This window comes from Meles meles, chromosome 8 (assembly GCF_922984935.1).
Source record: "Meles meles chromosome 8, mMelMel3.1 paternal haplotype, whole genome shotgun sequence".
Taxonomy (NCBI): Eukaryota; Metazoa; Chordata; class Mammalia; order Carnivora; family Mustelidae; genus Meles; species Meles meles.
In genome coordinates, this window is record NC_060073.1 from 45,166,030 (window position 1) to 45,188,866 (window position 22,837).

General features: G+C 45.3%; 1 protein-coding gene and 1 pseudogene across 8 annotated transcripts in view; one reads left to right on the plus strand and one right to left on the minus strand.

Moving 5' to 3' along the window:
• Nucleotides 1-655: 655 nt before the first annotated feature.
• Nucleotides 656-1,732, minus strand: LOC123948691 (annotated as a pseudogene).
• Nucleotides 1,733-13,917: 12,185 nt separating this feature from the next.
• PLEKHA7 (pleckstrin homology domain containing A7) overlaps nt 13,918-22,837 on the plus strand; it is a 214,104-nt gene continuing 205,184 nt past the window's right edge. For 4 of the 8 annotated variants that reach the window (XM_046015346.1, XM_046015348.1, XM_046015349.1 and 1 more), the window contains exons 1-3: nt 13,922-14,293; nt 14,407-14,483; nt 14,563-14,620. In XM_046015346.1, coding sequence (XP_045871302.1) covers nt 14,049-14,293; nt 14,407-14,483; nt 14,563-14,620 — 380 coding nt within the window. In that variant the 5' untranslated portion in view covers nt 13,922-14,048. Of the gene's footprint in view, nt 14,294-14,406; nt 14,484-14,562; nt 14,621-22,837 lie in introns of all 8 variants that reach the window. The other 4 variants (XM_046015345.1, XM_046015344.1, XM_046015347.1 and 1 more) reach the window with 4 other exon arrangements.

The window sequence follows — 22,837 nt, forward strand, 5'->3', positions numbered from 1 at the left end:
TATCAAATATGTCTTTTGGCATTTATTGAGATAATTTCATGGTATCTCTTATTGGTTTTCTTAATGAATGACATTATTTTATCCTTAAGTATATATACACTTTTTAAAAAAACTTTATTTATTTGACAGAGAGAGAGAGAGAGCGAGAGCGCACAGCAGAGGGAGCAGCAGACAGAGGGAGACGGACAAGCAGACTCCCTGCTGAGCAGGCAGCCAGAATTGGGGCTCCATCCCAGAACCCTGGGATCACGACCAGAGCTGAAGGCAGACGCTTAACCCCGACTGAGCCACCCAGCTGTTTTGAGGGGGAGAGAATAGGAGGAGGAAGAAGAGGGGGAAACAGGGTCCCACTGAAATCTCTAAGGTGTATGAGACTCGTGGTACGAAGATGGGAGGAGATGGCCAGGCAGACTGGATGGAAGGCCTCCAAGATTCTTTTTTCTGATTTCTATGCTCTAATGAAAATGATATGACATCTATGTACATGCCTAAAACATGGTATTCAGTAAACGTCAGTTGCCTTTCCTAGCAGGGTTCTCCACAGGCTGGGTTGTACCTAGACATCATCATTCTTCTCTTTCCAGGAATGAGGCTCACCTGGGAACTAGGGCACTAAGAAGTACAGTAATTTGGATGATGCATTTGGTTCGCTGGCTCAGTGCAGCGTCCCCCTGTCTCCCTGTCCTCCCCACTCCACTCTGCCAGGGATGGGCTGAGAGTAGTTTCCCAAATAGCAGCCCTGGGGCCTTGCCAGCTTTTCCCAGCAGATTCGAAGTATAGGGCCATGGGGTGCAACTCTCCAGGGCACAGTCCTCTCCTTCTGGGGATGATACTTGTACAGAGAGACGTGGACATGCGTGCTGATTTTGCTGACTGTCTTCAGGCTCTCAACAGCCTTGCTGGACTCAGTCTCTTAGAAATCTGCATCATTCATTCACAGCGAGGGTCTGGTCTCTTTCCTGAAGTCCTGCTCAGTGTGTGTCAGAGTTGGGAATCACCTTGGAAATGAAGACACCTAGCTGGGAGGCCTTTCCTCCTTGGATGTTAAATCCCAACTGAGCCCCAGGGGGCTTTTTCAGTATGATGACTGGGGACAGGGACTGGGTCAACTCATTGTTGTAGCCTTCCTGGCATACCCTGGCGGTGGGGGGTTCTCACAGGTGGGTAGGAAAACTGGCAGGTAGTCATCATAGAGAATCTGGCTGTCTGTCTCGAGGCCCCGCCAGCCAGCCTCAGCCACCTCAGGCTTTGCTCACTGCCAATTCCACCTACACGTTTTAAAGGGAAAAAATATCAAACAGTACAAAAAGGAACACAAGGAAAAGTAAGTTTCCCCATCCCTGCCACTGAAACAATCACTTTACCTGTTTCTTTTTTTTTTTTTTAAGATTTTTAAAATTTATTTGACAGATGGAGATCACAAGTAGGCAGAGAGGCAGGCAGAGAGAGAGGAGGAAGCAGCCTCCCTGCTGAGCAGAGCGCCTGATGCGGGACTCCATCCCAGGACCCTGAGATCATGACCTGAGCTGAAGGCAGAGGCTTTAACCCACTGAGCCACCCAGGCGCCCCCACTTTACCTGTTTCTTGTGTTTTCACCGACTATATATGGTTGTAGTTATATTTATTCATATATTAGTTTTATGGAGATAAAATCGACATATAACATTGTGTACATTTAACAAGTACAATGTGTTGACTTGATGCTTACATACTGTGAAGTGATTACCGTCATAGCATTAGGAACACCCCCATCACCTCACATAATGACCATTTCTTTTTGTGGTGAGAATATTTAAGACACGGTCTCTTAGCAACTCCCAACTATATACTACAGTACTGTTAACTATAATCACCATGCTGTATATTGGGTCCCCAGAACTTAACACCGGATGTCTTGTACCCTTTGACAACCTCTTCTCACATCTCCTACTCTCTGGCATCCACCCTTCTACTCTCTGTTTCTGGGGGCTCACCTGTGAATTTAGATTCTTCATATAAGTGACATCACTCAGTATTTTTCTCTGATTTATTTCACTCAGCGTAATGCTCTCGAAGTCTATCCATGTTGTCACAAGTGGCATGTTATGACTGAATATATATCTATATTCTATATGAATATGCTGTATGTTCTCTATGTATGTATATTCTCATATAGATATATATACCTGTATCTATATAGATCTCACAACTTCTATATCCAGTTATCTGTTGATGGACACTTAGGCTGTTTCCATATCTTGGCTATAGTAAATCCAGTTCATGCAGTGAATATGGGAGTGCAGACAGCTCTTTTTTCATTTTCATTTCTTCTGGACATATACCCAGAAGTGGGATTGTTGTATGATATGGCACTTCTATTTTTAATTTTTTTTTAAAAGATTTTATTTTATTTATTTGACAGTGAGAGAGAGAGATCACAAGTAGGCAGAGAGGCAGGCAGAGAGAGAGGAGGAAGCAGGCTCCCTGCGGGGCAGAGAGCCCGATGCAAGGCTCGATCCCAGGACCCTGAGATCATGACCTGAGCCGAAGGCAGCGGCTTAATCCACTGAGCCACCCAGGCGCCCCTATTTTTAATTTTTTAAAGTTATTTGAGAGACAGTGATATTGCAAACAGTAGGGGAGGAGCGAGAGAGGGAGAGAGAGAGAGTCTCAAGCAGACCCCCCACTGAGCACAGAGCCCGACATGGGGCTCAATCTCATAATCCCGAGATCAGGACTTGAGTTGAAATCGAGTTGGCTGCTTAACTGACTGCACTATCTAGGTGCCCCTATTTTTAATTTCTTTTTATGGAAACATTATACTAATTATCCATAGTGGTTGTACAAATTTACATTCCCCCCATAGTACACAAGGTTTCCCTTTTCTCCACATCCTTGCCAACACTGATTATTTCTTGTCTTTTTGATGAGAGTCAGTCATTCTAACAGGGGTGAGGTGATATTTTGCGGTGGGTTTGATTTGCATTTTCCTCATGATTAGTGATTTTGATCATCTTTTCTCATATCTATTGGCCATTTGTGGAAAAATATCTATTCAGATTTTCTGCCCATTTTTAATTTGGCTATTGACTTGTATGAGTTCCTATATTTATATACTTTAGATATTAACCATTTATCAGCTTTATGATTTAAAAATATTTTTTCTTCCATTTGTAAGTTGCCTTTTCATTTTGTTGATTGCTTCTTTTGCTATGCAGAAGCTGTTAGTTTGATGTAGTCCCACTTATTTATTTTTGCTTTTGATGCTTATGCATTTGGTAGCATATCTGAAATATCATTGCCAGACCAATGCCAAGGAGCTTTCTCTATGTTCTTTTTTTTTTTTTAAAGACTGTATCTATTTATTTGACAGAGAGAGAGAGAGAAAGAGAGAGAGCGCACAATTAGACAGAGTGGCAGGCAGAGGGAGAGGGAGAAACAGGCTCCCCACTGAGCAGAGAGCCCAATGCGGGGCTCGATCCCAGGACCCCAGGATCATGACCTGAGCCAAAGACAACCACTTAACCAACTGAGCCACCCAGGTGCCCCATCTCTAAGTTTTGTTTTGTTTTGTTTTTTAAATAGGATTTCAATGGTTTCAGTTCTTAAGTCTTTAATCTATTTTATGTTAATTTTTGTGGGTAGTGTAAAATAGGGATCCAATTTCCTTTTTTGGGGGATGTGATTATCCAGTTTTCCCAACACTATTCACTGAAGAGACTATCTTGTCCCCATTGAGCATTCTTGGCTTATTTTGTCAAATATTAGTTGACCATATTTGTGAGGGTTTATTTCTGGGCACTCTATTCTGTTCCATTGGTCTATTTTTATACAAATACCATACTGTTTTGATTACTATAGCATTGGAGTATAGCTTGAAATCTGAGATTCTTCCAGCTTTGTTCTTTTTGCTCAAGATTGCTTTGGCAATTCAGAGACTTTTGTGGTTTCATAAGAATTTTAGGATTCTTTTTATAATTTCTGTGAAAAATGCCATTGGAAATCTGGTAGGGATTGTACTGAATCTCTAAATGGCTTAGGGTTGTATGGACATTTTAATGATATTAATTCTTCTGATCCACAAACAGAGGATATCTTTCCATTTATTTAATAAATTCTTTAATTTCTTTCATTGAAGCCTTATGATTTTTTTTTAAAGATTTTATTTATTTATTTGACAGACAGATTACAAGTAGGCAGAGAGGCGGGGGGGCGGCAGGGGGGCATGGAAGCAGGCTTCCTGCTGAGCAGAGAGCCCGATGCGGGACTCGATCCCAGGACCCTGGGATCATGACCTGAGCTGAAGGCAGCGGCTCAACCGACTGAGCCACCCAGGTGACCCAAAGCCTTATAATTTTTAATGCAAAGTCTTTCATCTCCTTGGTTAAATTTATTCCTCAGAATTTCATTGCTTTTGATGCTATTGTGAATGGAGTTGTTTTCTTTATTTCTTTTGCAGATATTTTGTTGCTATTTTATAGAAGTGCAACTAAGTTTTGTATGTCGAGTTTGTATCCTGCAACTGTACTGAATTTGTTAATTAGTTCTAAAAGTTTTGTTTTGTTTGGTGGAATTTTTAGGATTGTCTATGTACAAGATCATGTCATCTGCAAACAAGACAGTTTTACTTCTTTTTTCCCAATTTGGATGCCTTTTATTACTTTTTGTTGCCTAGTTGCTCTGGCTATGCTATGGTTATTCAACATGCTATGTTGAATAGGAGTGTTGAAAGTGGGCACCATGGTCTTGTTTCAGATCTTAGAGGAAAAGCTTTCAACCATTTACAGCTAAGTATGATGTTAGCCATAAGTTTGTTATTATGGCCTTTACTACGTGGAGGTATGTTCCTGCTATACCCAAGTTCTTGAGAGTCTCTAACCATGAAAAGATGTTGTTCTTTGTCAATGACTTTTCTTTATCTTTTGAGATATGATGTTTATCTTTTTTTAATGTCCATTTTATAATTGAGGGAAAGTAGAAGTATGCACACATACACAAAAAGAAATTAAGAATATTCATGCCACCCAATAATAAATTCTTTGTCAAGATTTTGGTGTAGGACTTTCAGTCTTTCCCAATATTTCCAGACTTTACCTAGGATTCAACAACTAAGGTATTCAGAGCCTTATTCTAGGACTATGGCTGACAGTCCTTCTATTTGTTTACTACCTATGTCTTTTTATTTAAAAAAATATTTTATTTAGGTAATCTCTACACCCAACCCGGGGCTTGAACTTACAATCTCAAGATCAAGAGTCAGATGCTCCACCAACTTAGCCAGGTAGGTGGCCCTTTTAATTTTTTTTTAAATTTTTTATTTGAGTGTAGTTGATACACAATCTCGCATTATTTTCAGACATATAACATAGTGATTCAATAAGCGTGTGTACATTATGCTATGCTCACTGCAAGTGTAGTTATCATCTGTCACCATACAATGCTATTGAACTATCTTTGGGGCATCTGGGTGGTGCAGTAGGTTAAACATCCGACTCAGATGTTTGGCTCAGTGGTGATCTCAGATTTGTGGGACTGAGCCTCATGTTGGGCTCTGTAGAGTTCCCTTGAGACTCTCTTTCCCTCTCTCCTTACCCCTCCCCACTGGGCTCTCTCTCTCTCAAATAAATAAATCTTTTTAAAAAAATCCTTGACTGTACTCCCTATGCTGTGACTTTTATTCCCATGGCTTATTCATTCCATAACCGGAAACTGGATCACCCACTCCCTTTAACCCATTTTGCCCATCCTCCCATCACCTTCCCCTCTGGCAACCGTTAGTTTGTTCTCTGTATTTATAGTTCTGATTCTGCTTTTTGTTTGTTTATTCATTTGTTTTGTTTTTTAGATTCCAAAAATGAGTGAGATTATATAATATTTGTCTTTCTCAGTTTGACTTATTTCACTTACAATACCCTCTAGGTCCATCCATGTTGATGCAGATGGGATGATCTCATCCTTTTTTATGGCTGTGTAATGTTGTGTGTGTGGTCTCCCCAATGTTTATCTTTTTTTTTAAAAGATTATTTATTTGTTAATCTAACAGGCAGAGATCACAAGTAGGCAGAGAGGGAAGCACAGAGAGAGAGAGAGGGAGAAGCAGACTCCCCACAGAGCAGAGAGCCTGATGCAGGACTCTATCCCAGAGCCCTGAGATCATGACCTGAGCGGAAGGCAGAGATCCAACCCACTGGAGCCACCCAGGTGCCCCTATCTTTCATTCTAATATGTGGTATATCACATTTATTGATTTGCATATATTGGGCCAGCCTTTCATCCCAGAGATAAATCCCACTTGATCATGGTATATAATCCTTTTAATATGCTACTGAATTAGGTTTTCTAATATTTTGTTGAGAAAATTTGCATTTATATTCATAGGACTGTTGGCCTGTGGCTTTCTTTCTTTTTTTTTTTTTTTTAAATTGAGAGACAGAGACAGAGAGCAAACACAAATGGAGGGGAAGAGCAAAGGGAGAGTGAGAAGCAGTATCCCTGCTGAGCAAGGAGCCCAAAGCAGGGCTTGATCCCAGGACCCCAGGATCATGACCTGAGCCAAAGGTAGACACTTAAAAGACTGAGACACCCAGGTGCCCTTCTTGTAGTGTTCTTACCTGGCTTTGGTATCAGGGTAATGCTGGTGTCTTTGGGATTTTGGGAGTGGTCTCTTCTGTTCAGCTTTTCCTTGAAGAGTTTGAAGAGGACTGGTGTTACCTCTTTTTTTTTTTTCCATTTTATTTATTTTTTCAGCGTAACAGTATTCATTCTTTTTGCACAACACCCAGTGCTCCATGCAAAACGTGCCCTCCCCATTACCCATGGTGTTACCTCTTCTTTAAATGTTTAATAGAATTCACCGTGGACACCATCTGGCCCTGGGCTTTTCATTGTTGGGAAATTTTTGATTACTGATTCAATCTTCTTGCGTGTTATTGGTCTGTTCAGATTTTCTATTTATTCATGATTAAGTTTTGAATTTAGGTTTAAGTAGAATGTATGTTTCTAGGAATTTATCATTTCTTCTGGGTTATCCAGTTTGTTGACATATAGCTGTTCACAGTAATCTATTATGATTCCTTATATTTGTACAGTTGTAGTGTCCTCTTTTTCATTTCTGATTTTATTTGAGTCTTTTCTCCTTTTTTCTTAGTCTAGGTAAAGTTCTGTCAAGTTTGTTTATCTTTTCAAAAAATTAGCTCTTAGTTTCATTTATCTTTTTATTGTTTTTCTGGTCTTTATTTCATTTATCTCTTTGTTATTTCCTTCCTTCTGTTAAATTTGGGCTTGGTTTGCTATTTAAAAAAAAAAAGATTTTATTTTTTTATTTGAGAGAGAGAGAGAGAGAGCATGAGTGGGGAGGGGCAGAGGGAGAAGCAAGCTACCCGCAGTGTGCAGAGTCCGACATGGGGCTTGATCCTGGGACTCCAGGATCACGACTTGAGCAGAAGGCAGACACTTAACCAACTGAGCCATCCAAGAGCCTCTCAGTTTGCTATTTTGACTTCTTTTTTGACACATTTCTCTTTTTGACTCATACTCATTTAGGAGTATATTGTTTATTAATTTTTTTTAATTGAGTAAACTCTACTCTCAACATGGGGCTCAAACTCATGACCTGGAGATCAAGAATTGCATGCTCTACTGACTGAGCCAGCCAGACACCCCAGGAGTATTTTTCTTTAAAGATTATTTATTTGAGAGGGAGGGAGAGAGAGAGCAAGAGAGAGCAGGGGAAAGGGCAGATGGAGAGAGAGAATCTCAAGCAGACTCCCCACTGACATGGGGCTCTATCTCACAATCCTGAGATCATGACTGGAGAGGAAATCAAGAGTTGGATACTTAACCGACTGATCCACCCAGGTACCCCAGGAGTATTTTATTTAATTTCCAAATATTGCTAATTTTTCAGTTTTCTTCCTGTTATTGATTTCCAGTTTCACATCATTGGGGTCAGAAAAGATACTTGGTATGATTTCAATCTTCCTTAAATTTCCTAAGACTTGTTTTGTGACTTATCACATGATCTCTCCTGCAGAATGTCCTATATGCACTTGACAAGAATGTGTGTTCTGCTGCTGTTGGATGGAATGTTCTGTGAATGTCTATTAGGTCCATTTGGTCTGAAGTGTCATTCAAGTCCATTGTTTCAGTATTGATTTCCTCTCTGGATGATCTATCTCTTACTGAAAGTGTGGTATTTTTTTTTAAAGATTTTATTTATTTGACAGACAGAGATCACAAGTAGGCAGAGAGGCAGGCAGAGAGAGAGGAGGAAGCAGGCTCCCTGCTGAGCAGAGAGCCTGATGTGGGGCTCGATCCCAGGACCCTGAGATCATGACCTGAGCCGAAGGCAGAGGCTTAACCCCCTGAGCCACCCAGGTGCCCCTTAAAGTGTGGTGTTGGAGACCCATGATATTATACTGTCTATTTCTCTCTTCGGATCTATTAGTATTTGCTTTATATACTTAGGTACTCTAATGTTGGGTGCATATATGTTTATGATTATCTTCTTGATGAATTACCCCTTTATCATTATATAATGATCTTCTTTGTCTCTTGTTACTGTTTTGGGTTTAGAGTCTATTTTGTCTGATATAAGAATAGCTACCCTGCTCTCTTTGGGTTTCCATGTACTTGGAATATCTTTCTCCCTCTAAGACCATGTGTGTCCTTACAGCTGAAATGAGTTTCTTTTAGGCACCATATAGGTCTTGTTTTTTCATTTTCATTTTTAAAAATTAATAAAAAAAGAGGGGCGCCTGGGTGGCTCAGTCACTAAGCGTCTCCCTTCAGGTCAGGTCATGATCCCAGGGTCCTGGGATCAAGCTCTGCATCAGGCTCCCTGCTCAGCCGGAAGCCTGCTTCTCCCTCTCCCACTCCCCCTGCTTGTGTTCCCTCTCTCACTGTGTCATTCTCTGTCAAATAAATAAGTAAAATAGAAAAAAATATATTTATTTTTTAAAGAAAGATTTCTTTATTTTAGGGCGAGAGTGAGAGCAAGTAGGGGGAGGGAAAGAGGAAGAGAATCTTCTGTATATTCACTAACAAATATTGTAGTTATTTTTAAGATTCTGGCCTTTCATCCTTTATCCTAGAGTTAGGTGGTTAACATATGACTGCATCACAGTATCAGAGTGCTCTGAGGTTGTCTTATACTTATCTTTGCCAGCATGTTGTACATTTTGGTATGTTTTCTTGTTACTAACTAGTATCCTTTTATCTCAGGTTAAAGAACTCCTTTCAGCATTTCTTTTAAGTCAGGTCTAGCAGTAATGGATTCCCTTTGTTTTTCTGGGAAATTTTAAACTTCTACTTCATTTCTGAAAGATAACTTTGCCAGAGAGAGTATTCTTGGTTGGTAGTTTTGTTTGTTTTGTTTTTGTTTTAGCAGTTTGAATATATCATCTCATTGTCTCCTGGCCTCTGAGGCTTCCGTTAAGAAATCTGCTGATAGGGGCGCCTGGGTGGCTCAGTGGGATAAAGCCTCTGCCTTCGGCTCAGGTCATGATCCCAGGATCCTGGGATCGAGCCCTGCATCGGGCTCTCTGCTCGGCAGGGAGCCTGCTTCCCTCTCTCTCTGTCTCTGCCTGCCTCTCTGCCTACATATGACCTCCATCTGTCAAATAAATAAATAAATAATCCTTAAAAAAAAAAAAAGAAATCTGCTGATAGCCTTATGGGGGTTCCTTGTAAGTTACAAGCTTCTTTTCTCTTCCTACTTTTAAGACTCTTTGTCTTTGATTTTTGGCAGTTTTATTAGTTCTTGAACTTGGATATCCAAATTTCTTGCCAGATTTGGGCCGTTCTTAGCCATTATTTCTTTAAATAAGCTTTCTTCTCCCTTCTCCCTCTGGAACTCTGTAATGCATAAATTATTTGTTTGGATGGTATGTCATAATTCATGCAAGCCATCTTCATTCTTTTTTTTTTAAGATTTTTATTTATTTATTTGACAGAGAGAGATCACAAGTAGGCAGAGCAGCAGGCAGAGAGAGAGAGAAGGAAGCAGGCTCCCAGATGAGCAGAGAGCCCGATGCGGGGCTCGATCCCAGGACCCTGAAATCATGACCTGAGCTGAAGGCAGAGGCTTTAACCCACCCACTGAGCCACCCAAGCACCCCTATCTTCATTCTTTTCATTCTTTTTTCTTTGTTCTCCTCTGGCTGGATAATTTCAAAGTTCCTATCTTTCTAACTCATAGATTCTTTCTTCTTGATCCATCCTTAATGTTAATTTTTTTTTTTTAGATTTATTTATTTATTTGAGGGAGTGGAGAGAGGGAGGGGCAGAGGGAGAGGGAGAATCCTAAGAAGACTCAGAGCTGAGTGCAGTGAGATGCAGGGCTCCGTCTCATAACCTTAAGATCACCATCTGAGCCAAAACCTGAGTCTGGGGCTTAACCGACTGTGCCACCCAGGCGCCCCCTGTTGATGGTTTCTATTGTAGTTTTCATTTCATTCATTGTATCTTCAGCTCCAGAATGTTTGTTTGGTTCTTTTTTATGATTTCTGTCTCTTTGTTGAACTTCTCATTTTGTTCACGTATTTTTTCCTGATTTCATTGGATTGTCTTTCTGTGTTTTCCTTTAGCTCATTGAGTTTCCTTAAAACGGTTATTTCAAATTATCTATTGAGTAAATTGCAGGTCCCCATATTGAGATTGGTTACTGAAAGATTATTGTGATCTATGTTGCACATTGCTTGAAGTTTTGTATTGCTGTCTCCTTATTTGAATGATCAGTCACCTCCTCCAGTTTTTAGTAACCGCCTTCTTCAATGGATCTAAACTTGTGTTTTTCCTCTAGCTGTGTACTGGAACTTCTTTGCTGGAAACCTGGACTTCTACAAAGACTCTCTCACCCATAAGTGATTGTCTAAGACAGTGCTTTCCAGGGGCTCCTGGCTGAGGTGAGCTGGGGTTGATTCATGGGCCACTGCAAGGTCCACGGTGGGACCAAGGTGTGTATGCCCATTGCCCAATGCAACATGTGGTTGAGACTCTTCTCAGGTCCCTTGACATATGGTACCAGATCCCACAGCTCCCAGGAAAGCACTTTTGTCTCTGGGTGGAAGCAAAATTATTGTTGCTGGGGGTGGGTGGGGACACACAAACAAGGGATATCTTCTTTAGCCATGATGTTCCCTATACATTAACAGTAGTATACCATATACTCAGTTCTGCATCTCATATTCCACTTAATATCTTGGAGACCATTCCACATTAGTACATAGACATTGAGCTCATTTTAAAAAATTAATTATTTTATTTCTAGACTTTATTTAGCACAGTTTTAGGTTCACAGTAAAACTAAGAGGAAAGCACAGAGACTTCCCATATGCTTCCTGCATCCCCCCAACACACAAAGCTTCCCCCCATCATCAGCATCACTTACAGAGTGGTACCTTATTTAACAAGGATGAATCTACACTGACTGACACATCGTAAGCACTCAAAGTCCACAGTGAACCTCAGGGTTCACTCCTGGTGCTATCCATTCTACAGCTTTGGATAAATGTGTAATGACATGTGCCCATTATTATAATAGTATACTAAGTATTCTTATTGCCCTAAAAATCCTCTGTGCTCTACCTATTCACCCCTCCTCACCTCCCCGCCTATAGCACTCTTTTTCACCAAAGATATTAGCACAGAAAATGTCCATAATTTAGCAAAATGCTAATGATCCATAGATGCCAATGGCATAAGAAATTCTAGAACAGATAGCCTATATTGTAAAGAAATATATTTCACTTATTTTTGTTTTGTTTTCTTTTTCACTGCTAGCTCATTCTTTTTAACAGCTGAATAGAATCTCATTTTAGGAGTATGACATAATTTAATTAGCCTGCTCTTTTCTATTTAAATTGAGGCATGATTGACTGACGACATTATATCAGTTTCAGGTATACCACACAATGATTCAGTATTTGTATACATTGCAAAATGTCACCACAATAAGTCAAGTTAATGTCCATCACCATATAAACTTGTTCTTTTTTGACATTTAGTTGTGTCCAGTTTTTTGTAACTATTGACAATGCTGCACTGGATACCCTGGTACACAGGTCTTTGTGTTTCTGCGTAAGCACGAATGTAAGACCAGTTTCTAGTAGTGGAATTGCTAGGTCAAAAGGTATATGCATTTAAATTGTAATAGCTGTTGCCAAATTGCCTTCAAAGAGACAACCACATTATAGTCCCACCAACAATGAATAAAAATGTCTTTTTATACAATACACATTTTTGCCAATCTGATATCTAAAAAATAGTATCTCACCTTAATTGTAATCTGTTATTGAGGTGGTTGAGTATCTTTTCATTTGCTTAGAAGCCACTTGTATTACTTTTCTATGAACTGTGTTCATAGATTTTGCCCATTTCATTATTATTTTAAATTAATATTTAAGAATAAAAATTCAGCTTTCTCATTATCATTTGCTCAAGATCCTCCTCAAAGGCCAGAGGCCCTCTCAAACAGGTGTTCAGTGGTCTCCACAATCACACCGACTCCCTCTTTCTCATTTCAGCCTCCTTCCCCAACACCACTGTCTGTCTCAAGGAAGGGCATCTTTTTTTTTTTTTTTTTAATTTATTTATTTGACAGAGAGAGATCACAAGTAGGCAGAGAGGCAGGCAGAGAGAGAGGAGGAAGCAGGTTCCCCGCAAAGCAGAGAGCCCGATGTGGGGCTCGGTCCCAGGAACCTGGGATCATGACCTGAGCTGAAGGCAGAGGCTTTAACCCACTGAGCCACCCACGCGCCCCAAGGAAGGGCATCTTTATGGTCTCAGCATCCTACACCCTTCCCATGACATTCCCAAACATCTTCCATCCTTCCTCTCTGGGATGCTCTGTTCTCAGTCAAACTTGACCACTCCTTCTGGGCCCAACTGATTTCCACCTGGGATGCCTTTCTGAATAACAGTGCCCATACTACCTAGAGTCTCCTGGGAACCTTTCCACCAATTACAGCCTATACCACTGGAATGTTGGGCTGGACCTCTCCCAGAGCCCAGTTTCCCCTCTGTCCATGCTCAGCATACAGGGGTGTCAGTGTGGAGTGGGTACTATGCACTTTCCCAGCATTTATTGAATGTGTACATGAGTCAGACACTGCTCTAAGCACTGGGAATGTGGCAGTATATAAGACAGAACAAGGTCCCGCCTCTCATTCCGCTGAAATTTTAGTGTGTGTGCAGGTGGGTGACATACAACATAGTCATTGAACACACACACATGTGCCTAAGAATGTCAATGAAGTGCACACAAGTAATGGAACAAATAATGAAGGGAGGAGGGAAAGGGTCTCCTTTGGACAAAGAGGCCAGGGGACGGATCCCCCAAGAACTGAGATTCGAGCACAAGCCTCACTAGGAGAAGCCTCCAGCGATGTAAAGAACTTTCCAGACGCCCTACTAGAGGCCCAGTCTGGTGGGTCTGCTCTTCTAAAAATAGACTGAGATGCAGCGGGTCCACAGCGCCGTCTCTCTTTCTGTCACTTGATAAGAACTAAAGGCACAAGCCTAAGATCCCGGTAACTTCAGCGCGAGCGGCAAACCTGGGAAAATGAAATCATGCTTGCCCTGGCATTAATAACAGAGCACCTGCTCCAGGCCCGGGTCCTTTAAGCACTTTACACCACTGTAATTTCATATAGCCAGCACAACAATCCGTTGTGGTACTTACTAGTAACTTTATTTTACAGAGGAAGGAACAAACCGTGGCTCTCAATATGGATGCAACCTGTTTAGGTTTGCACGGTTCAGAGAGAAGTACAGTTCCGCGAGGCAGAAGGTCTATCATGGGGGTCGGGTGGGGTGCCCTGGAGCACTCCGGGCGCACCTAGTTTCCGGAGTTTGCCCGCGGCGCCCCGACATTGGCTCTCGGCCCCGCCCGGGTCTCCCGGCCTCAGGGGCCAAGGGGCGAGCAGCGGGCGCGCCCGGCCGGCGGGCTGGGGGCGGGGAAGGCGCGGGGACAAAGGCCGCGGCCACCGCGCCCCGGTCGGCCCGTGCGGCGACGAACTCCGGCGGCCGTGCGGGGACTCGAGACTCCCGGGACGTCGCCGCGCGCGGGGATGAAGCGCCCCAAGTCCGCGCCGGCGCAAGCGGAGCCCGCGGTCCCGCCGCCCGCACCGCCCCCTCCGGCCCCCCCGCCCCCGCCCCCTCCCCCTCCCCCGCCTCCGCCCCCTCTCCCCCGCCCCGTGGCGGCCGCGGCGGCTCGGCGCTCGGCGAACATGGCGGCGGCGGCGGTCGGGCGGGACACTTTACCTGAGCACTGGTCCTATGGCGTGTGCCGGGACGGCCGCGTCTTCTTCATCAAGTGCGACGCGGGCAAGCGGGCACGCGGGCGTGGGCGGGGGCCGGGCGGGGTGCGGGGCCGGGCGGGCGTCCCGGAGCGGCGGCGGCGCTAACAGGTGCACCTCTCCCCCGCAGTGACGAGCTCCGCCGCACAACCTGGCTGCACCCGCGCACCGGGGAGCCAGTCAACTCCGGCCACATGATCCGCTCAGGTGGGAGCCGGGCCGGCGGGGTTGGGGGGCAGCGCTCGGGCGGCTCAAGTTTGACCCGACTTTTTTGGCATTTCCGCAGACCTGCCCCGCGGCTGGGAGGAGGGCTTCACGGAGGAGGGAGCCAGCTACTTCATCGAGTGAGTGACCCGGTCGCCGCGCTCGCACCTGTGCGGCGGGATCCGACCGGTTCCCGCCGCGCGCGCCCGCCCCCCGCCTCCCGCGCGGGTCCGGGGCGAGTTGGCGCGCACAGCGCGGAGGCCGCTCGGCTGTGGGGTTTTGTGTGCCGGAGTTATGTGGCGGGCTCCGGGAAAGGGGGCGGCGGGGCCCGCATCTCCGCGGGGGGCCGCAGTCCGGGCCGCAGAGGGGCGGGGGGCCGCAAACTGCTTCCCCCCACCCGGGTCCTGCAGTTAGGCGGGATTCCGGCGCGGGTGTGAGGGGCAGGACACGCCTCCCCGCCGGGGTCTGGGGCCCGGCCGGGACCCTCCGCTGTGGGCGGGGGCGGGGAGAGTGGAAATAATTGTTGCGTCCTGGGTCCGGGAGCTGGGGGCTGGGGAGTGGGGAGTAGAGACGTAGGGCATCGCGAGTGGGGAGGACTTGGTCTTCGACTTTGTTGACTGGGGTGGTGGTGGAGAGTCGGAACCGCACCCCCCTCGCCATCCAGAGCGCGGGCCTGCGTTTGGGAGGGGGGATGGTGGGGGGGGGTAGGGAACCCATCAGCCAATAATATTCCTCGAACTCTGCGCGTCTGGGAAAGCCGGTGCTCCAAGGGGACAGTCACTCCAGCCTCCGCTAGCAAGCGGTAGTTCAGAAAAAGCCCGCGAGCGTTGCGCCACTAGCCAGGTTACCCCAGACCTGGGTCTGTAGGGGTGAAATCGTGGGGGCAGTACGCGAGGGCGCCGCGCAGCCCCGAGTACTAGTACTGCGGTTCCTTCTCGCTCCGGGTCTTTGCCTGTGTTGCTGCGTTTCTCTGCAAAGCTCTGTGTGGTTGCCAGTCAACTCCCTGCGGTCAGAAGCTGCTTTGGGGTCCTTTGCCCAATGCCTGGCACTGAGAAGGCACTGGGTAAATCTTTGTTTACGGAATGAATGGACTAGCCAAGGTCTGGATGGTGGTCTGACAAGTACTGTTACTTTTGGGGGCTGTGAGTCAGAATTCCTTTTTCACCAACCGAAAACACTGCTAGGGTAGTGGAGCAGCCTAGTCGGAGCTCGGTGGTCTCAGGAAATCCTGGATCCTCCCTCCCTGGTTTGGGCTCTTGCAGGATGTTCCAAATTCTGGTGGATGAGCTTTGTGCAGGTGGACACTAGGACCGTGGCTGGGGTCCTGCCTTACATCTGTGCTTGCGAGAGAAGTTGGAGAGCTGGCTAAGACCTCAGAACCTCTCAGTCAGTGGACCTGTCTGCTCATAACTGCATTCATTGATGTTTATTAGATTTCTCCTTGTGTGCCGCACATCGTTTTAGTCATTGGAACCACAGACCTGAATGAGGCAGACAACATCTGGATGGTCATGGAGTCTGGTGGGGAGAGGGAGCAGAAAATAAATTAAAAAACCAAGAATAGTGTCAGCGCTAACTACTGTGCAGAAAATTAAGATAAGGTAATGGGATATCAAGTGGTGGTGTTGGATTAAGAGGTCTGTGGTGGTGTTTCTGAATAGGTGACATTTAAGGTAAAATTTGAATGTCAGGAGAGAGCCATCCTTGTGTTGATGAGATGGCAAAGCATATCCCCCAAGAGACCAGCCAGTGCAAGGGCTTGAAGGCAGAAAGAGCTTCAAGTTCAGAGTGGAGAGGTTGGAATGTGATGAGCAAGGGAGGAGGTTGCAAGGGAAGAGGTTACAGGTAGGAGAGAGCAAATGGTGTAGGACTTTATGAGCCAGCGTAAAGGGTTTTTAAACTTTATCCTAAGCCTAGGGAGAAATCACTGGAGGGTTTGAAGTGGGGGAGCAATGATTTGGTGTGCATTTTTAGGAAGATCATTCTTCCTGCTGTAGAGTGGGCTGTATGGAGGTGGGCAAGTGTAGCGGGCAGGATAGTAGTAGCGGTCTGTTGCTGATGACTTGACTGAGAGTGTATGTAGCACTGGCCATGTTTTTATCTGAAGTGGTCAGATTCAGGCTTGATGATCTGGATGCAGTCTGTGAGAGAAAGAAGAGTCAGAGATGACTCCGAGAGGCTTGAGCACCTGAGTGGATGGTACTTATATCTTCAGATGGGAGGGCTGGGAGGAGCAGGTTTGCGGTGGGGGAAAGCATGAGATCTGAGAGGTTTGAGATATGAGTATGTCCACTAGGCAGATGGATGGATCCTGAAGCTCAGAAAAGAGAGAGAGAGGACTGCAAAGGTGTATTTGGGTATGGTAGATGGTATTCAGGCCACAGGATTAGTTGAACTCACCTTGGAAGCACGTGTAGACAGAAGAATGCCCTAAGCCTTGAGACACAGCATTTAGAGGTTAGGAAAGGAGGTGGATCCAGCAAAGGAGACTGAGAAGGTAGGAGGAACTGCAGTAGAATGAGAGGTTCACAGAAGCTTAAAGGACAGAACCTGATTAGAGTAGGTGGAGGGGAAAATACGGGGTGCAGAATTGGGGTCAGTAAGCGTAGGCGAATCTTTCAGGCAGTTTTGTTAGGGAGCAGGTTGGAAACATTAGCTGGGAATTGGGGAGGTTTTGGGTTTGATGTGGCAGCGGGGAGTCTTTTTTTAGTGGGAGAGAGCAGAACATGTTCTATTCTGCTGGGAATGAAATAGATGATGCAGGAAAGAGATGGGACAGTTCCTGGAGCAGTGTCTCTGACAAGGTGAGAGGGTGGGGACCCGGCGATCCTGGGCTTAGGTCTCAGGAATCCCAGCTGGGAACAGGGCCTTTCATCCATTTGATGGTAGGGAGGGCTGCCCATGTTGGAGCTCATGCTAGGAGGCTGATAGGTTTAGTGAGGGGAGACATGGGTATTCCTGTCTGATAGTATCTGCCTTTACCATGAAGTACTAGACTAAGTCTTGAGTTGGGGGACTTGAGGGCTGGGTAGGACTCTGTGAGCCATTGCCACAGCCTCCCACACAGCCTCCTGCCCTCTCTTTTGCTGACTCTTCTGTGGTGACTCTGAAGTTCCTAGTGATTATCTTTTTAAAAAAATTTTCTTTTATCTATTTATTTGTCAGAGAGAGAGAAGAGAGTACAAGCAGGGGGAGCATCAGGCAGAGGTAGAAGCAGGCTCCTTGCTGAGCAAGGAGCCATGCTGGACTTGATCCCAGGACCCTGAGGTCATGACCTGAGCCTAAGGCAGACCCTTAACCAACTGAGCCACCCAGGCATCCCCCTAGTGATTATCCTATAGCAAGCTCTGGCTCCCCACCCCCAGGGTCCTCCCAGGCCTAGGGGAAAGCAGTGTGTGACTGATCCTCTACTTTCAAAGGCCAGCCATATGGGGAGGCTGGACACTGTGGCAGCCAACTGTGTCTCCTGTCTCCTGAGACAGCTTCTTGAGAGACTGAACAGTTTGGGAGTAATTGTTCTCCTTTTCCTCACATAAAAAATGCTTTGCTTTAGTCAGTCAACTTCCTTATATTTGCTCTGATCATTTCTGAATGTTCTATTTTTTTTTTGGATCCTCCTCTAATATGCTTCAGTTAGAGGGACAGACATTCGTCATAGCTGGTTTTATTTTCCCCAGTGGATCCTTGGTCTGGAAGTTTGTGTGAGGTTTTCAAGGTGCATCAGTTGCTCCTGATATTTAGCAGATGTTTTGATACTTTCCAGAGTACATTTCTTCTCTCCTCTCTTCCCCTCCCCTTCCTTTCCTCTTCCTTCTGCCCTTTCTCCCTCCCTCTTCTTTTTTCTTTCTTTCTTTCTTCTCCCTCCATCTTCCCTCCCTCCCTCTTCCTTCCTTCCTTCTCTCTCTCTCTCTTAGTTTAATACAGGGTTCTTTAACCCTGCTGTACATAAGAAAAACCCAAAGTGTGTTTTGTTTATTTTTTCCTAAAGTAATCTCTACACCCAACCCATGGAGTGTGAACTCATGACCCTGAGATCGGGAGCCTTATGCTCTACCAACTGAGGCAACCAGGCACCCCCAGAAGTACATTTTTTATTTTTATTTTTATTTATTATTTTTAAAAAGATTTTATTTATTTATTTGACAGACAGAGATCTCAAGTAGGCAGAGAGGCAGGCAGAGAGAGAGGAGGAAGCAGGCTCCCTGCTGAGCAAAGAGCCTGATGCAGGGCTCGATCCCAGGACCCTGAGACCATGACCTGAGCCGAAGGCAGCGGCTTAGCCCACTGAGCCACCCAGGCGCCCCTATTTTTTTTTTTTAAAGATTTTATTTATTTATTTGACAGACAGAGATCACAAGTAGGCAGAGGGGCAGGCAGAGAGAGAGGGAGAAGCAGGCTCCCCACTGAGCAGAGAGCCGGATGTGGGGCTTGATCCCAGGACCCTGGGATCATGACCTGAGCTGAAGGCAGAGGCTTTAACCCACTGAGTCACCCAGGTGCCCCTGCTTTTGATTTCTGCACTTGGGTTCAATTTTGGATTAGGGAAAAATACAAAAGAAATCTACTGCTGGTTCCCCTAATTCTAGACTTGGTGATGCTGATATCCTCTTCAAGAAGACTTATGCTCTAGGGGTGCCTGGATGGCCCAGTTGGCTAAGCAGCTGCCTTTTGCTCAGGTCTTGATCCCAGAGTCCTGGGATTGAGCCTCAGGTCGAGCTCTCTGCTCAGCAGGGAGCCTTCTTCTCCCTCTGCCTGCCATGGCCCCTGCTTGTGCTTTCTCTCTCTCTCTGTGTCAAATAAATCAATAAAATCTTAAAAATATATATATCCTTAAAGTAGGGTGCTTGGGTGGTGCAGTTGGTTGAGTGTCCAACTCTTGGTTTCAGCTCAGGTCATGATCTTAGGGTTGTGAGACTGAGCCCCACTTCAGCCTCTGCACTCAGTGTGGTCTGCTTGGGATTCTCTCTCTCTCCTGGTCCACCCCCTCCCCCCACCACACAGCCGGGAGTCTTCTTCTTCTTCTGCCCCTCCCCCTGCTCATGCTTTTTCTCTTTTGCTTTCTATTTCTCTCAAATAAATAAATAAAATCTTTAAAAAAAGAAGACTTACACTTTAAAACTTTTCTACTTTCCCATGGGTCTCTTAGCCAAGTAGCAAGATAGAGTACTAATGGAGATAATAGTGTCATTAACAGCAGCAGCAATAAGAGTAGTAGCAATTATGTAATAGCCTCATCTTTTCCAGTCTTTGAAAAATGCCAGGAACTGTTTTATAACTATTATGTGATTTAATTCTTACAACAATTTGATGAGGTAGGAACTGTTAGTAGTTCCATTTTACTGATGTGGAAACTCATAGTAATCCTGGGCATTCCAACAGCAAAGGGCAGTTGGCTTATTTCTGGTATCTTTTCTTACTTGGTTTTTGTAACAGCAGAAGAGCAGAGATAATTGTATTCTGGTCCCTGAAGGTTCAGTGATTTGTCTGGAGTGCTTAGAGCTGGGCTAGAAAGTTAGTCTTCAGTCTCTAAAATGGTACCCATGGTAGTGTGGCTTCTACCCCAGGTCACAGGTGTGAGGCAGCATTGATACTTGAAGGAGCCTTGTGCCAGGTGCTGTTGCTCTGAATCAGGCCGCCCAAGGCTCACAGGGCAGAGGCCTTCTTTGCTTTTGCTGGGGATTGAGGCACCTGAGAAAGGCAGCAGCCCTTGGTCTCCTGAGCTGATTGGTGGTGGGGTAAGTCTCTGATTAGTAAGAAATGGAAGACATTAATTATTAATTAGTAAAAGCAGTTTGGCAGACACAGCCTTTTCGCATGTGAGACCCATGAGGGTAAAGTTCTAGAACAGGCTTTAAGAGCAAGGGTGTTACACTGGGCTGGTTTTCGGGGGTTTTGTGGCACCCTGTGGTTGCCCTGTGGTTGGCTTCTTCCTACAGTAGGCTTTGAGTAGATCCTGAGTCAATAAAGAGGACGAATGGAGTGAGGAGGGTCTTGGCCGTCCTGCCTGTGCCAGGGTGGTTCCTCAAAGGCTGGTACCCTGTTCTGCATTACTGAGGCATTGGTACCCAGCCCAGCCCTGGGCTCAGAGTAGGGGCTTGGTATTTATTGAAGCAGTAGTGTCTTAAGGGACTCAATGAGTTTAGTAGGTATTCCAAGTTTTGAAAAACCTGTCGGGGAGGAGATCAGGGGTTAGGGGAGCCTGGGCAAGGTGAAAGAAGCAAAGCAGCCAGGAGCCGAGCCTGTTGAGGCTATTGCTCTGATCTGAGCCTTGCTGGAAGTTGTTGCTTGCTGTCCAGAATAGCACTTGAAGTAGGAATGTGGCCTCCTCTGCTACTTCACCTCATAACCTTATGCTCTGCATCTGGGGAATGGGACATCTGTTGGGATCCCCTGCCTGGTTCTTTCCGTCCCTGGTTGCCTCGTGTCCTCTGTGACTTGGCTCCAGGGTCCTGGCGGGAAGCAGCTGATTGCACAAGGTCTCTTCTAGCTTTCTGTTCCTCAGGTTTACCTTGGAGACTTGCAGGGCCATCCTTTGTAGGGGCCATTCTCCTTGTGGGTGTCCAGCCCCAAGTGAGGCCAGTGAGGCTCTTGGGAAAGGCATTTCTGAGGTTTGGAGCAAGACGGACTTTCCCCACCTTAGCCCTGCGGACCGCAGCAGGTCCTGCCTGACTACATAATTTGCAGGACTCAGTGCAAAATCAAAAAAAGTGCAGGGGCACTTGTTCACAAAACTGGAAAAAGGTGTCACTCGAGGTATAAAGTACTAAACTTTTTCCTTTTTCCTGCAGTTTCCCCTCAACTTGTCATGGTGTTTTTTATTTGCGATTATTTGCTATTCAGTCATTCCAAGTTAAAAAAAAATCAATTTATTAGCATGACTCTCAGGTTCATGTCTGTATTGTAGAATATTTCGAATGCAAACATCAGGGTGATGACCTTGTGTGCTGACCCACCACCACCATACCCACTCCAAGACACCACAGGCAAGGGTGCTGGTGCTCACACTCTCCTGGACAGGAATGAGGAGGAGGGAGGCTGGGTAGAGCTTGGGGCTGTAGGTGGTTGGGAATAGGCAGTTAAGAACATGTCCCATGGGGGCGTCTGGGTGACTCAGTGGGTCCTGAACTAAGCTTCTGCCTTCAGCTCAGGTTATGATCTCAGGGTCCTGGGATCGAGCCCTGCATCAGGCTCTCCGCTCAGCGGGGAGCCTGGTTCCCCCTCTCTCTGCCTGCATCTCTGCCTACTTGTAATCTCTCTCTCTTTGTCTCTGTCAAATAAATAAATAAAATCTTAAAATAAAATAAAATAAAAGAACATGTCCCATGCAGGCAGGGAGTGGGGACCGGGCATGAGACAAGGTTTTAAGATTCCTTCAGAAGGGTTACTTTTCTAGAGATATCACTAAATATCTGGAGTGTGTTTTTGTATTCAGCAAACCCATTTTCTCTGAAATTAAAGGGAAAGAGGAATTGGGGAATGAGGGCTGAACCAGGGATGACTGAATGTCCAGGCGGGTGCCCCAGTGGGCTGTAGGCGCCAAGTATAGAAGGCCCTTTGGAAAAGTCTGTGAATACTGGAAGGCCCAGGAAGGTGCCCTCGTAAGATTTAATTATGCCATCATTGAAGGAGTCTTCCAGCAGCCTCCTACATTTCCTGTCTGCCACTTTTTCTCCCCAGACAAATGCCAAACTTCATGTTAGTGACATTTGTCTTGTAGAGTGCCAAACTCTTGGTTCATTTATTTGCCCTCTTTCTCATTTGTCATCTTTCTCATTGCTGGGAACAGCATTTCAAACCAGAAAGCAACAGTTTTGCAAAGAATTTCTGGGAAACAGCAGCTCACATCTATTTAAAATGGAAATTCTGAAACCTCTTGTTGAAGGTTAAGAAAAGCTTCTCTCAGCTTGGCCAGTTTTGGCATAATCCCACACTTTACGTTTCATTTCCTGGTTGTTTTATCAAGAGTGAAAACTGGCTCAGGGATTGAAGCATTAGGTCCTTTACAAAAGGAACAACAGTGGTGTTGTGCAGAAAGCAGAAGGAAGGATTAGGAGCCCTGATTTGTACCACACTCTCAAAAAGTTCTGGGAAAACCTCTGTAAGAAAGACGGTTGCAGGGTACCTGGGTGGCTCAGTTGGTTAAGCGACTTCACCTTCGCCTTCGACTCAGGTCAAGATCCTGGAGTCCTGGGATTGAGTCCCGCATTGGGCTCCCTGCTCAGCAGGGAGTCTGCTTCTCTCTCTGACCCTCCCCTTCCTGTGCTCTCTTTCTCAGTCTCTCTCTCAAATAAATGAATAAAATTAAAAAAAAAAAAAAAAAGGATGGTTGCAAGTAACTCCTAAGGCTCTTTACCCCT